Source organism: Nerophis lumbriciformis, linkage group LG19 (genome assembly GCF_033978685.3).
Source record: "Nerophis lumbriciformis linkage group LG19, RoL_Nlum_v2.1, whole genome shotgun sequence".
NCBI classification, from domain to species: Eukaryota; Metazoa; Chordata; class Actinopteri; order Syngnathiformes; family Syngnathidae; genus Nerophis; species Nerophis lumbriciformis.
In genome coordinates, this window is record NC_084566.2 from 6,952,705 (window position 1) to 6,965,743 (window position 13,039).

General features: G+C 39.2%; 1 protein-coding gene across 2 annotated transcripts in view; it reads right to left on the bottom strand.

The window, feature by feature from the left end:
- The window catches only part of mgarpa (mitochondria localized glutamic acid rich protein a), a 46,123-nt gene that overhangs the window by 15,048 nt on the left and 18,036 nt on the right, over positions 1 to 13,039 (bottom strand). For both annotated transcript variants that reach the window (XM_061979631.2, XM_061979632.2), the window contains exon 5: positions 1,264 to 1,512. In XM_061979631.2, coding sequence (XP_061835615.1) covers positions 1,264 to 1,512 — 249 coding nt within the window. The remainder of the gene's footprint in view (positions 1 to 1,263; positions 1,513 to 13,039) is intronic.

Here is a 13,039-nt window from a genome sequence, read left to right on the forward strand (position 1 = left end):
TTGTGTCCTTGGGCAAGACACTTTACCCGCCTGCTCCCAGTGCCACCCACACTGGTTTAAAAATGTAATTTAGCTATTGGGTTTCACTGTGTAAAGCGCTTTGAGTCACTAGAGAAAAGCGCTAAATAAATATAATTCACTTCACTTCACAGGCATACCCACTCGGGAGGAGGCCCTGGAATGATTATGTCAAGCAGCTGGTCTAAGAACTGAAGGAGGTGGACAGAGACTAGGAAGTCTGGTCTTCTCTACTAAGACTGTTGCCCCTGCTACCCAGACACAGATAAACGGAAGAAAATGGATGGTTGCTGTCAACTGGACTCAACGTATTTAGAGGCAGATAAATGCTGAGTATGATACTAACAACAATAGCCGTACTGTCAAACATAGAGGTGAAAATATTCTGTTTCGGGATCTTAAGATGTGTGCAACCCTGGTGACCATCTACAAGAAACTCCTGACCTCTTTGCTTGCAAACAAGGGTTTCTAGAAAAAAAGTACTAAGTCGCCTTTAACTTGGACATACAATATGTGTTAACCTTAATCAAATACAAATCGAATAAAAATGTGTATTTAATGGTAATTTTTCTAAAATTATTTTATATTCTGTCCATCTCCTTAACAATACACCTTCAAAAATATGGACAGTTCCAATCTTAGTAAGAGGGTGAACTTGCACAATCAGCAGGGATCAAATACTTATTTTCCTCAATGTACATAAGAAATTGATTACGATTCAAGTCATTTCTTTAGCTTAATCTACCTAGGAAATGTACATCCACACAAAGCTTTTTGTCATTAAGCAGGTAATACATAGACTATACATTATATTTGTCTTGCAAAGTGAATCAATATGAAATGTTGACATTTAGTCTGATCAGATTTATTTCACCCATAACTGCAACTGAGCGCCCACACTGTCGTAACTCTTAACCAGTTAGATTACCAACCAGGCTTGGAAATGGTAGTTATTGTTGAAACTGATATGCGCTGCACATAATTCTTGTGTGAAGGAAACCAGTGAGGGGAGAAAATACTGCCCGGTTCGCTCCCTTCCCTCTTACACCCCCTTAAATAAATAAATAAGAACACTACAACACTAAATTCATGTGAATTTAGGTTTTCTTTAAAGACAGTGATTAAAAGCCCTGCTAGCAGCAATGTAACCCTGAGTGTGTGCATGTATGTGTGTCCTCCTGAATGTGAAGGAAGGGCCTCAAGCTTCAGAGGTAGCTGTATCTTCATTAGAAGAGGAAGTCATACCGTTGCTTTCAGGGTCCTCAGCAGCAACTTGTTCGGCAATGGCATGGGCAGTCTCCTCAACATCTTCTACTACTTGGGGCACTTCGTCTGCGTCAGCCTGCACTTCTTGGGCGGCCTCCGCAACTTCCTCTGCCACCACAGCAACCTCGGCAACAATTTCTACAACTGCTTCCGTCTCAGTCTCCGACTCAGCAGCTGCATCACCACCTCCTTCTTGACTGGCATCTTCAGCTGCCTCCTCTTCTGGGCCTACAACGCAAGAGCAATGTTAATAAACATCTATTTTGTCAATATTTGTCTGTTTTGTTTCTCTAGGAATCTTCTTATAAAGCCTTACTGGGAGAAAACAAGAATGGCAAAAAATCCTTGAATATTGACATGCAATTTTAAGATGTAAGCCGACAAATAATGTCATAAAAGCATGCTGAACATGACCACTATAAAGTGAAACGCATCATCACTTGGAAATTAGTATGACAAAACAGTTTAGAGGGAAACTGCACTTTTTTGGAATATTGCCTATCATTTACAATCTTGGTGTGAGACAAGAATACCGTATTTTTCGGACTATAAGTCGCAGTTTTTTTCATAGTTTGGCCGGGCTCCAGTGCGACTTATATATGTTTTTTTCCTTTTTTATTTTTATTCATTTTCAGCAGGTGCGACTTATACTCCGGTGCGACTTATACTCCGAAAAATACGGTACATGTCTTTCTTTTTTTTGTACAGTCTGAATTGTACAAAACTGCTCGTAAGAAGCGGCGAACAATTTAGCTGATGGGATTAATCTATACAACATACAAACACTTCTAACAACACTCAATTTACATACTGTGACCTGCATATTACTCAAGTTATAACAACATTGTTGTGTAAGAGTTAATGCCGAGGAAGTACTTTTGTAACACAAAGCCTTGTTCACGAAAGCGTAAGCTAACAACTACTGTTGCAAAACCGTGTGACTTGTTGAAGGGTGGACAAGCAAAGTAAGATTTTGATTGTACGGCAAACTGTCTGTTTAACTGTGCATATGACAATAAACAATCTTGAATCTTGAATCTTGAAAATTGCCTCTGAGTTGGTAAAAGTTTTTGTAAGATTTTTAATCATGCCTCACCCTTGTATATTAGAAGGTTGTGGCCATACTTTGAGAAGTTGGTCAACTTTGAAATCTGACTTACACTCGCACGGAAGACACAGCAAGATGCTCGTTTGACAACAGCTTCTTTCTTCTTTTTTTTTAACCTGAAGAGTGACGATCAGGGTGAATTCATCATCTACACAGATTGCACAAGTCTTGTGCTAAAAGCTATAAACATCCCATTAGTCCTCATCTCAGTGAGAGCAGGTATTGTACGGTGATTGTTTCGTCATGTTTGTGGTTTGTACTTCTTGTTTAGCACTTAGCAATATTGCCGCATGATGCTTAGTGTTTCAATATAGCTGGATCTGCTGAGCACCCCGCTTCTAAAACTTGCAGATCATCCTCTGAATATTCAGGCTCCAAAATATAAGGTTCTGTATCATCATTTGTCCCAAGGTTGGCTCTCATGAAGTCTGCCATGATTAGTAATAGTTGTTATTGTTGAAGGAAATAGTGAATGTTGTGATGCGCTCTGTTAAAACAATGCGCCCAAGAAATAATTTACAGTAATGCTTAAAATGACCAAAATAAGTAAATATTACATGTTATTATGAATGTGTCTGTTACTACAATACATATATACTTACAGCATGCATATAAAATGTAGGAATTTTTTGAATGTTTTTTTGGAGCGCTTTATAGGCACAATATATCAAATTCCAATTACTTGCATTGTTGACGAGCAACTTGCTGCATTTTCCTAGCGATGTCTTTGGGTCTAAATTGAATTTCAAAGTTGACCAACTTCTCGGCTTACGCTTGGCAACCTTCTACTATACAAGTGTAAGGCATGATTTACAACGTAGAATTCATTTAATATCAGAGGAAATTTAGCAGCAGCAGTAGTAGGTACAGTAGTTAGCTTAGTGAGCAAGGCGTTGTGTTACTAAAAGCAATTCCTCGGCAATGTCGTTATAGCTTGGTTAATATGCAGGTCACGGCATGTAAATGGGGGGCTTTATAGGCAGAATAGATGAATCCCATTATCTACATTGTTAGCTGGCTCGTACTAGCAAGTTAAGATTTAGCCAAAAAAGCTAAAGACATGTGTTCTTGTCTCACGTAGGTATTCCAAAAAAAAGTGCAGTTACCCTTTAAAACATGAGCAAGGAGTATGATATAAGTATTAAAAAAAAAGAGTAGCTCATTTCCATCCAACTTTTCACAGCTAATAAAACTTATTCAAATTCAGTCCAAAAAATATGAATGCAGCAGTTGTTTGAATAAAAATACTATATTAGGGATAGAATATCAAACCAATTAATTTGGAAGCCTCTTTTACAATAAATTTGCATTTGTGGATGTACTTTACGGGCGGGCGATTACAGCAAAGATGAAAATCACAGTTAATGTTTAATTGACCTTGATATCGGTTAAAACACAATTATCCCACAAATCTACTACTCTACTTTTTGGTCGATGGCATCCTTATTGTAACCAAAACATATACTAATAACCGAGACTGCAGTTTTACGTCGGTGACAAGCTCTATGGGTCAGTTTCCATTACTTAATTATCGGCCAGCCCTAATGTACAGTACATAAGTTGAAACTCGCAAAAGGTATAAGTAAGCTTGGATATACATCATGACAAATTTGTAACTGTTCAAAAACCTGGGATGAGAGCATCTTAGGCATGTGCCCTTTTCTAGCAAAGGGGGTCAAATTGTAAAGTAAGTGAAAAATATACAATAGACATTAAAATTCTACCTTTGTGTTACAGTTTTGGAATTCTTTGTCATTTGTTGCGTATTTAATATTTAGCTATGTCTAGCTGAAATATACAAGAAGATGAATGGAAAGAGCAATAATACTGTGTCTTTTGAATCATAAATACATTAAGATTCATAGGTGAAAACGACACATTACAAAACAACTGCATGCAAACAGGAAAGACAAGGCAAGGAGACAAAATGAAATAATATTATAATGGTGAATGCAATGGTAATAGAGGGGGAGAAGTTGTAGATTAGCTTACCATCCAAATAACAATTTATTAGGATCCCTGTGTCACACTTTGCTTGCCATCTGATTTATTTGTTGTTTTTGGCTGGTCCTAATCTTGTTTTCTTTTTCCTTAGTTACTACAGCTGGGCGGAGCCACGACCCACACCTGCATCCCATCACTAATCTACACCATATTTAAGGTGGAGGCTAGTGGCAGTAAGGTCTTGGATTGCTGCTACTCTGGAGTTGTCCATCTTCCTGCCTCTCCTCTGGAGTTTATTCCTCTCGCGCTAAGTATCGCTTCTTGCTGTTTTTATACTTTTTGCCGAAACCCTGAGTTCTCCCTTTTCGTCTCCCCCGGCTGGTGTGCTGTATACGCCTTTGGAGAACTATTTTTGAATTCGCTTCAAGGCTGTTACCTTGCACTTTAATGTAATAGTGAGGTAAAAAATGTTGTACATCATTCCTCTTGAAGTGAAAGATTGCTCCAGCTATTGCTTTAGTCATTAATGAAAACCTCACTGCTCAAAATAAGTAAATTAACCTCAAGCACACTAATGCATTATAACAATAGGCCCCATGTACAGTAAACATTTTAAAAAGGGAAACACATATACATACATACACATATATATATATATATATATATATATATATATATATATATATATATATATATATATATATATATATATACACACACACATATATATATATATATATATATATATATATATATATATATATATATATATATATAAAGACAATATAACATACATCCATAATCATGGATACATATGCAAAAGTGCAATATATTTATCTGTACAGTAATCTATTTATATCTGCACCTTATTGCTCTTTTATCCTGCACTACAACGAGTTAATGCAACAAAATTTCGTTCTTATCTGTACTGTAAAGTTCAAATTTGAATGACAATAAAAGGGCAGTCTAAATCTAATATCTACAACACAACTTTGGAAATGTATAATTTTTTGGCCTGCTTGTCAAATCATTATAGGTGGACAACAAACCGAGAGGCAAGAACCTAATACAGCAGATCCAATTTATTTCTACGCTCCTCGGGCTGGTTGACATTGACATAAACTGTTGCCAAAAAAACTAAATTAAAACAACATTTACTACTTTTGCCAGAGACAAAGAAAATGGGCAATAATACAATATTTTACAATTTACCTTACCGAAAACATTATTTCAACAAAGATATCAACCAGGGATATTCAACTAAATTGTTTTAGGGGCCACATATCCAGAAAGCTGAACTCTCTTAACTATTAGTTTCATTTTTTCATATTCTGGAGAACCTCCTGTACATTTGATTTTGGTCTACTTATTTTGTCAGTTACAGGAGCGCTCTGATGTTTTGAAAGACCTTCCGCAAAAAAGCTCCTCAAAGGTCATCTCTATGACAGCATTCTAGTATTTTTAGGAATATGCTGCAAATTGTCTTTTTTTCTTTTTTCTTTTTTTAACTGAACTTTCTGGCCTAAAGTTAAATAGCCCAAATGATTAAAAAAAAAAGAGGACCTAAAATGGAACCTTGAGGAACACTACTAGTAGAACTAAAAAAAGTTGAACAAATTACTACTGACTGCATCTGAAGTAAACAAGCTACATCAACACCTTAGTTACATAAATCACATTCCAAAAAAAATTGTCAAAAAGAAGAAGACTTAAAGGGGTGCCTTTAGGAACGCCTCAGTTATGAAAATCACAAGTTTGGACCCCAGTGTGCTATGTTTGCTAGCAAGGTTTATATGTCAATACAAGGATCTGCCAATGTGCTATGGGTGGTCCAACTTCCTTCATATAACAAGATCATTCTTGCGTTTTTAGAGGTTTGTCTCCCAGTACTGTATGGTATGGTGTTATTCCCGGGCCGGATTTGGGTGCCAATTGAAAAGTGTTAAAAGATTTAGCAGCACTGGGCAACAAACATCGGAAAAGTCACAAATGTCCAATGGTTTAGGAGGAGGAAAATTGTTTTCCTTTTTAGATCCGAAGTGTCCACTTTTATGAGGAATATCCAAAGGATTACAGAGGACCTTAGCGTTACCTTTACACTGGAAAGAGTAAAGACACAGAGTTAGTGAAATGAAAAATAATTAAGTACAATTAAGCACACAGTTATTGTAAATTAGTCATTGTAATCAGATTTGTAGACACAGAACCTTTGGTGTGGTACAGAGGTCTACCCATTTCCCCAACAGTGCAGTTTAAGTGAGAGACAGGAAGTTATTTGATGGTAGAAAAAATAGTACTGCAGAGTGAGGGGGGAGAATATAGGGGAAGGTAAAGTTATAAGGTTTGAGGGTAATCACAAGTGGTTGATGGGGTTAGGATTAACTACACAACAGTGTATTAGGTGACACAGTAATAAAAATTACCTGGATATTACAGTTCAAAGAATCCACATTTAAGGAAAATGTAGGAGGCTTTGTACAAATTTACATATTAAGTATAATTAAACAAACTTTGAGTTAAGGGTTCTGTTTAGGGATGAGCGATCTGGCCTGAAATCTACATCACAATACACAGAGCTACGTATTGGCCACCGCCGTAACCTAATGAGGCCGCCGGGGCTAAGAAGTGCTATGACATTATAAAAACTGTAATATCTAGATCAGGGGTGCTTTGCGGTCCGCCAAGTCGTTTGTTTGGCCTGTTAAAGCTTGGCTTCAAAATTTAATAGAAAATCATACTTTCAAGCTCACACAATCATTGATAAAATGTCCACAAGGCTAACTACTGTAGATGCTAAATGGTAAATGGGTATAGCACTTTCCTACCTTCAAGTACTCAAAGCACTTTCAGAGACTATTTCCACATTCACCCATTCACACACAAATTCAAACACACATTCCCACGCTGATGGTGGGAGCTACCATGCAAGGCCCTAACCATGACCCATCAGGAGCAACGGTGAAGTGTCTTGCTCAAGGACACAAGGAACGTGACTCGGATGGCGGATCGAAGCAGGGACCCTCAGGTTGCTGGCAAAAGCACTTTCAGAGACTATTTCCACATTCACCCATTCACACACAAATTCAAACACACATTCCCACGCTGATGGTGGGAGCTACCATGCAAGGCCCTAACCATGGCCCATCAGGAGCAACGGTGAAGTGTCTTGCTCAAGGACACAAGGAACGTGACTCGGATGGCGGATCGAAGCAGGGACCCTCAGGTAGCTGGCATGGCGGCTCTACCAACCGTGCCACACCGTCTCTGCTCTCTATTGAACGTGACAAACTCCACTATCTCATATATGATCGTTGGGGGCTAAACTCCTCAGTCATGGTGCGACTGTGAGCTTAAAATCGCCGTGTTAAACACATTTTAACTTTGGCCTTTAGACGCAAAAGATTTCGGCACCCCTGATCTAAGTAATCTAAATCACAAAAAAACAGTACTGGTAGTTTCTTTCAGTTTGCTGTCTTTGAACTACCTAAGCTTTGCTGTAACATAGCATGGCATGCGCACAGCAAAGCTGGTTGTGCTCGATAAAGTCTGACCGAGCTGCACCGGTACTTTTTAATTCCGTTTTTAAAATATGAATAGTGCCCTGAAAAATCAAAACATTAAAAAGCAAGACTGAAGATTATGCATTTGCTTTGAAAAGAATAACATTCATATATTCTAAGACCTTCCATAGTCGTATTTAAGACATTTTATGAGATTTTGATAGGATTTAAAGAGGAACCGCACTTTTTTGAAGGATTTGCCTATCATCCACAATCCTTATGTGAGACAAGAACACGTTTTTCCCTTTTCTGAAAAACTGCTCGTAAGAAGCAGCTGACAATGCAGGTAATGGGAATATGATCTATTTCGTCTATAAAGCCCACTAAAAACTTCCAAGAAGCATTTAATATACATGCTGTAAGTAACGTATTTTCCAGGCTATAGAGTGCACTGGTTAAGCCAGCGTTTCTCAAAGTGTGGGGCGCGCCCCACTGGTGGGGAATAGAGACATGACAGGTGGGGCGCGACGAACGGGAGGGAATTTCAGTTTACCGTATTTTCCGCACTATAGGGCGCACCTAAAAACCACAAATTTTCTCAAAAGCTGACAGTGCGCCTTATAACCCGGTGCGCTTTATATATGGATAAATATTAAGATTCATTTTCATAAAGTTTAGGTCTCGCAACTACGGTAAACAGCCACCATCTTTTTTCCCCGTAGAAGAAGCGCGCGGTGCATGCTGGGATATGTGACGTTTCATTTCCATTTGTGTGTTTATGTAAAGACCCCAAAATGGCTCCTATTAAGTGTGTTGTCTGTCTAATTATAAATAATGCAGACGAGGCGTGTTAACTGAGTTCTCAACGTTTACTCACAGCGTGCTCATAACCACATTCTAACTCCCAGCATACAACGCTTCTCAGGGCTACCGCGCATGCTCGTAACTATCGTTGCATGCTGGGTAGTGTAGTTGTTATATTTGCTAGCTCATAACAGCACATTGAGAGACACGCTTACGCGCTTAATTCAATACTCGCCGTCATTCCGGGTGGATTGACAAAAGACCTCCAGCCGCTAGATATTGGTGTCAACAGGGCATTCGAAGCTAGACTGCTAACTGCGTGGGAACAATGGATGACAGAAGGCGAACACACCTTCACTAAGACGAGGAGGCAGCGCCAGACGACGCCAACATCTGCCAGTGGATCGTAAATTTGCCCAACTTTTCACTTCGGACACCGAAGACGAAGGATTTACGAATGAAGAATAACTTCAGAAAGTGAGCGCTATGTTTATTTTGTGTGTTGTGACATTAACGTTCGAGCAACATTATGTTGCTATTGCTCTGCACTATTTTGAATTTTACTATGTTTGTGATTGCACATTTGCGTACATTTTGGGAGTGAACAGAGTTGTTAGAACGCTGGTTTTTAATATATTATTAAAGTTTGACTGACCTATCTGACTGTTTTTTTGACATTCCCTTTAGCGCAGCGTAGGCGCGGCTTATAGTCCGGGGCGGCTTATTGGTGGACAAAGTTATGAAATATGCCATTCATTGAAGGTGCGGCTAATAATCCGGTGCGCCTTATAGTGCGGAAAATACGGTAATTTTTTTTTTTTTTTTTTAGATTTTTAGATTTTTTTTTTTTTACTATGCTTTCATTTTCTATACACACTGTAAATCACTTTGTGATTCTGTCTGTGAAATCCGCTATATAAATAAATGTAAATTACTTATTTTTCCTGTAGGCTTTACATTTCTAGGTAGGAGCAAAAGTTTGACAGACATAGCAACAGTAACTAATGGGGGCGGGGCTAAGCGGAACAAACTTGACGAGACAAGCGCAGCAAAATGAAAAGCTGTCCCACTGTCAAACGACACAGTTGCGAGACGTATATGCGACATTGCAAGTGATCTTGAGGAACAACTCGGAGACAAATGAAAAGAAAGTCGTTTTGCTTTACAAGTGGACGAAGCTACTGACAGCAATAAAGACTGCCTGTTCATCGCATACGTCCGCTTTGTGAATGGCGAGTCACTGTGCGAGGAGTTGCTGTTTTGCAAATACATCAAAAATAGAGCCTCTGCTGATGAGCTGTTCAAGATCATGGACAGTTTCCTCAAAGAACACGACCTTAAATGGGAAAACTGTGTGGGCTTTTGCTCTGATGGCGCAATGACCATGGCAGGGTCAAGAAACAAGCTGCAGGCTCTAATAAAGAGGGTTGCGCCAAATGCGCATTGGACACACTGGGAAGCATTCGCGTCAAGGCAGCTCAGCCCCGAACTCAATGAGGTTTTAACAGATGTGAGCGCGGTAAATTTGATCAAAACACGACCACTGAAAGCGCGACTGTTCTCTGCACTGTGTGAGGAAATGGGAGCTGATCATACAGCCGTGCTGTTTCACCATTCTTGCCAACCTTGAGACCTCCGATTTCGGGAGGTGGGGGTGGGGGGCGTGGTTGGGAGTGGGGGCGTGGTTAAGAGGGGAGGAGTATATTTACAGCTAGAATTCACCAAGTCAAGTATTTCACATATATATATATATATATATATATATATATATATATATAAGAAATACTTGACTTTCAGTGAATTCTAGCTATATATATATATATATATATATATATATATATATATATATATATATATATATATATATATATATATATATATATATATATATATATAAAAGAAATACTTGAATTTCAGTGTTCATTTATTTACACATATACACACACATAACACTCATCTACTCATTGTTGAGATAAGGGTTGAATTGTCCATCCTTGTTCTATTCTCTGTCACTATATTTCTGACCATGCTGAACACCCTCTCTGATGATGCACTCTGCTTTGTCTCCTTGTTGTGTGCGCAGTTGTGCACTGCACTCTCTAAAAGCCCTAGATGTTAATGTCACATATGCATGTACATTAGATGGCAGTATTGCCCTGTTTACGAGTGTCACAACATTGCTGTTTACGGCAGACGAACTGCTTTACGGTAGACGAAAACGTGACTGCTGTTGTTGTGTGTTGTTGCCGTGCTGGGAGGACGTTAATGAAACTGCCTAACAATAAACCCACGTAAGAAACCAAGAACTCGCCCTCGATCATTCTACAGTTCTAACGTGATTGGGCAGGCACGCTGTTTATATTGTGGGAAAGCGGACGTGAAAACATGCTGTCGACACGTCACTCAGGTACGCCTGAATTTCGGGAGATTTTCGGGAGAAAATTTGTCCCGGGAGGTTTTCGGGAGAAGCGCTGAATTTTGGGAGTCTCCCGGAAAATCCGGGAGGGTTGGCAAGTATGTGTTTCACAGTGAAGCAAGGTGGCTCTCCCGGGGCAAAGTGCTGTCACTTGCCCTGTCTTGCCAAATGCATAGCTCCTCCTTTTTTTTGCAAAGATTGCAAAGTGGCACTTTTATTTTATTTATTTTGAACTTGATGCAAGTTATTTGATTTATTATTGAACTTGATGCAAGTTATAACACTTTTATTTGATTTATTATTGAACTTGATGCAAGTTATAACACTTTTTTTGATTTATTATTGAACTTGATGCAAGTTATAACACTTTTGTTTTATTTATTATTGAACTTGATGCAAGTTATTTTATTTATTATTGAACTTGATGCAAGTTATACCAGGCAGCACGGTGGCAGAGGGGTTAGTGCATCTGCCTCACAATACGAAGGTCCTGAGTAGTCTTGGGTTCAATCCCGGGCTCGGGATTTTTCTGTGTGGAGTTTGCATGTCCTCCCCGTGACTGCGTGGGTTCCCTCCGGGTACTCCGGCTTCCTCCCGCCTCCAAAGACATGCACCTGGGGATAGGTTGATTGGCAACACTAAATTGGCCCTAGTGTGTGAATGGGAGTGTGAATGTTGTCTGTCTATCTGTGTTGGCCCTGTGATGAGGTGGCAACTTGTCCAGGTTGTACCCCGCCTTCCGCCCGATTGTAGCTGAGATAGGCTCCAGCGCCCCCCGCAACCCCAAAGGGAATAAGCGGTAGAAAATGGATGGATGGATGGGCAAGTTATACCACAGCTGCACAGTTATTTTATTCATTATTGGACTTGATGTTATTTTATGTTATTGAGTTTGAATGTATACAACTTGATGTTACTTGATGTTCAATAAATTTGAAAATGTTAAGCTTGGCATTAGCGTTCTGTTGGGGCGATGGGGGCAGGTGGGGCTTGAAAACTCCCCCTTGTCCAAAGTGGGGGATGACAAAAAAAGTTTGAGAACCACTGGGTTAAGCTGAACCTTCCATCCATCCATTTTCTACCGCTTGTCCCTTTTGGGGTCGCTGGAGCCTATCTCAGCTGCATTCGGGCGGTAGGCGGGGTACACCCTGGACAAGTCGCCACCTCATCGCAGAAAGCTGAATCTACCAAATTTTAAAATATATATTTTTTTACATACTGTATATTAGTCCTTCGAGACTATAAGTGGCAGTTATATACCGGTACAAAAGATTTTGTAAATGTTTATTTGTTTGCCTGTCACACAGCTGATCAAACCAAACAGAAGTAATCATCATGGACCTACTAGCTGCGGAAGGTAGCTCTCCAAACAACTAAACAAACTCAATAACTCCCCGGTGCCGTTTTGGTGAATTTACGAAACTGAAACAATACAAAGAGAATGCCATTTTAAATTAATATTACTAACTTTATTATTTATACTACAATTCTCCTTTGTTAACATGTTAGTGTTGTAGCTAACACGAACGAAATATTCTTCTTCTTCGGCGTGCGGCGGTCCAGCGTTTTGATAACCCCTTGTGGTGGTGGATATTCGTTCATCGGCCATTTCCTTTTTTTGGCCACTTTATGTTCATTTCGTCGCGTCTTGAAAAGGGTACTAGAATAATGCGCTAAATGACTGACGGAATGATATTGTACCTGTTTGATTGAATGTGAACAAATTCATTGGTCTGATGTGATGAGGCAAAATTTATTGGCGGCATGTGAATCTTGTGAACCCCCAAAAAATCCATAAATTAGCTGCAGCATTGTATAAAGCACAGGGTTCAAAGTGTGGGAAAAAAGCAGATGTTTATAAAACGTAAATTACAATAAATCCCTATGTTAACTCCTACAATAACAACTATAGCTTGGTTAGCAGGTTACGGCATGTAAATAGAGCGTTGTTGGCAGTTTTTTTTATAGGGCTTTATAGGCGGA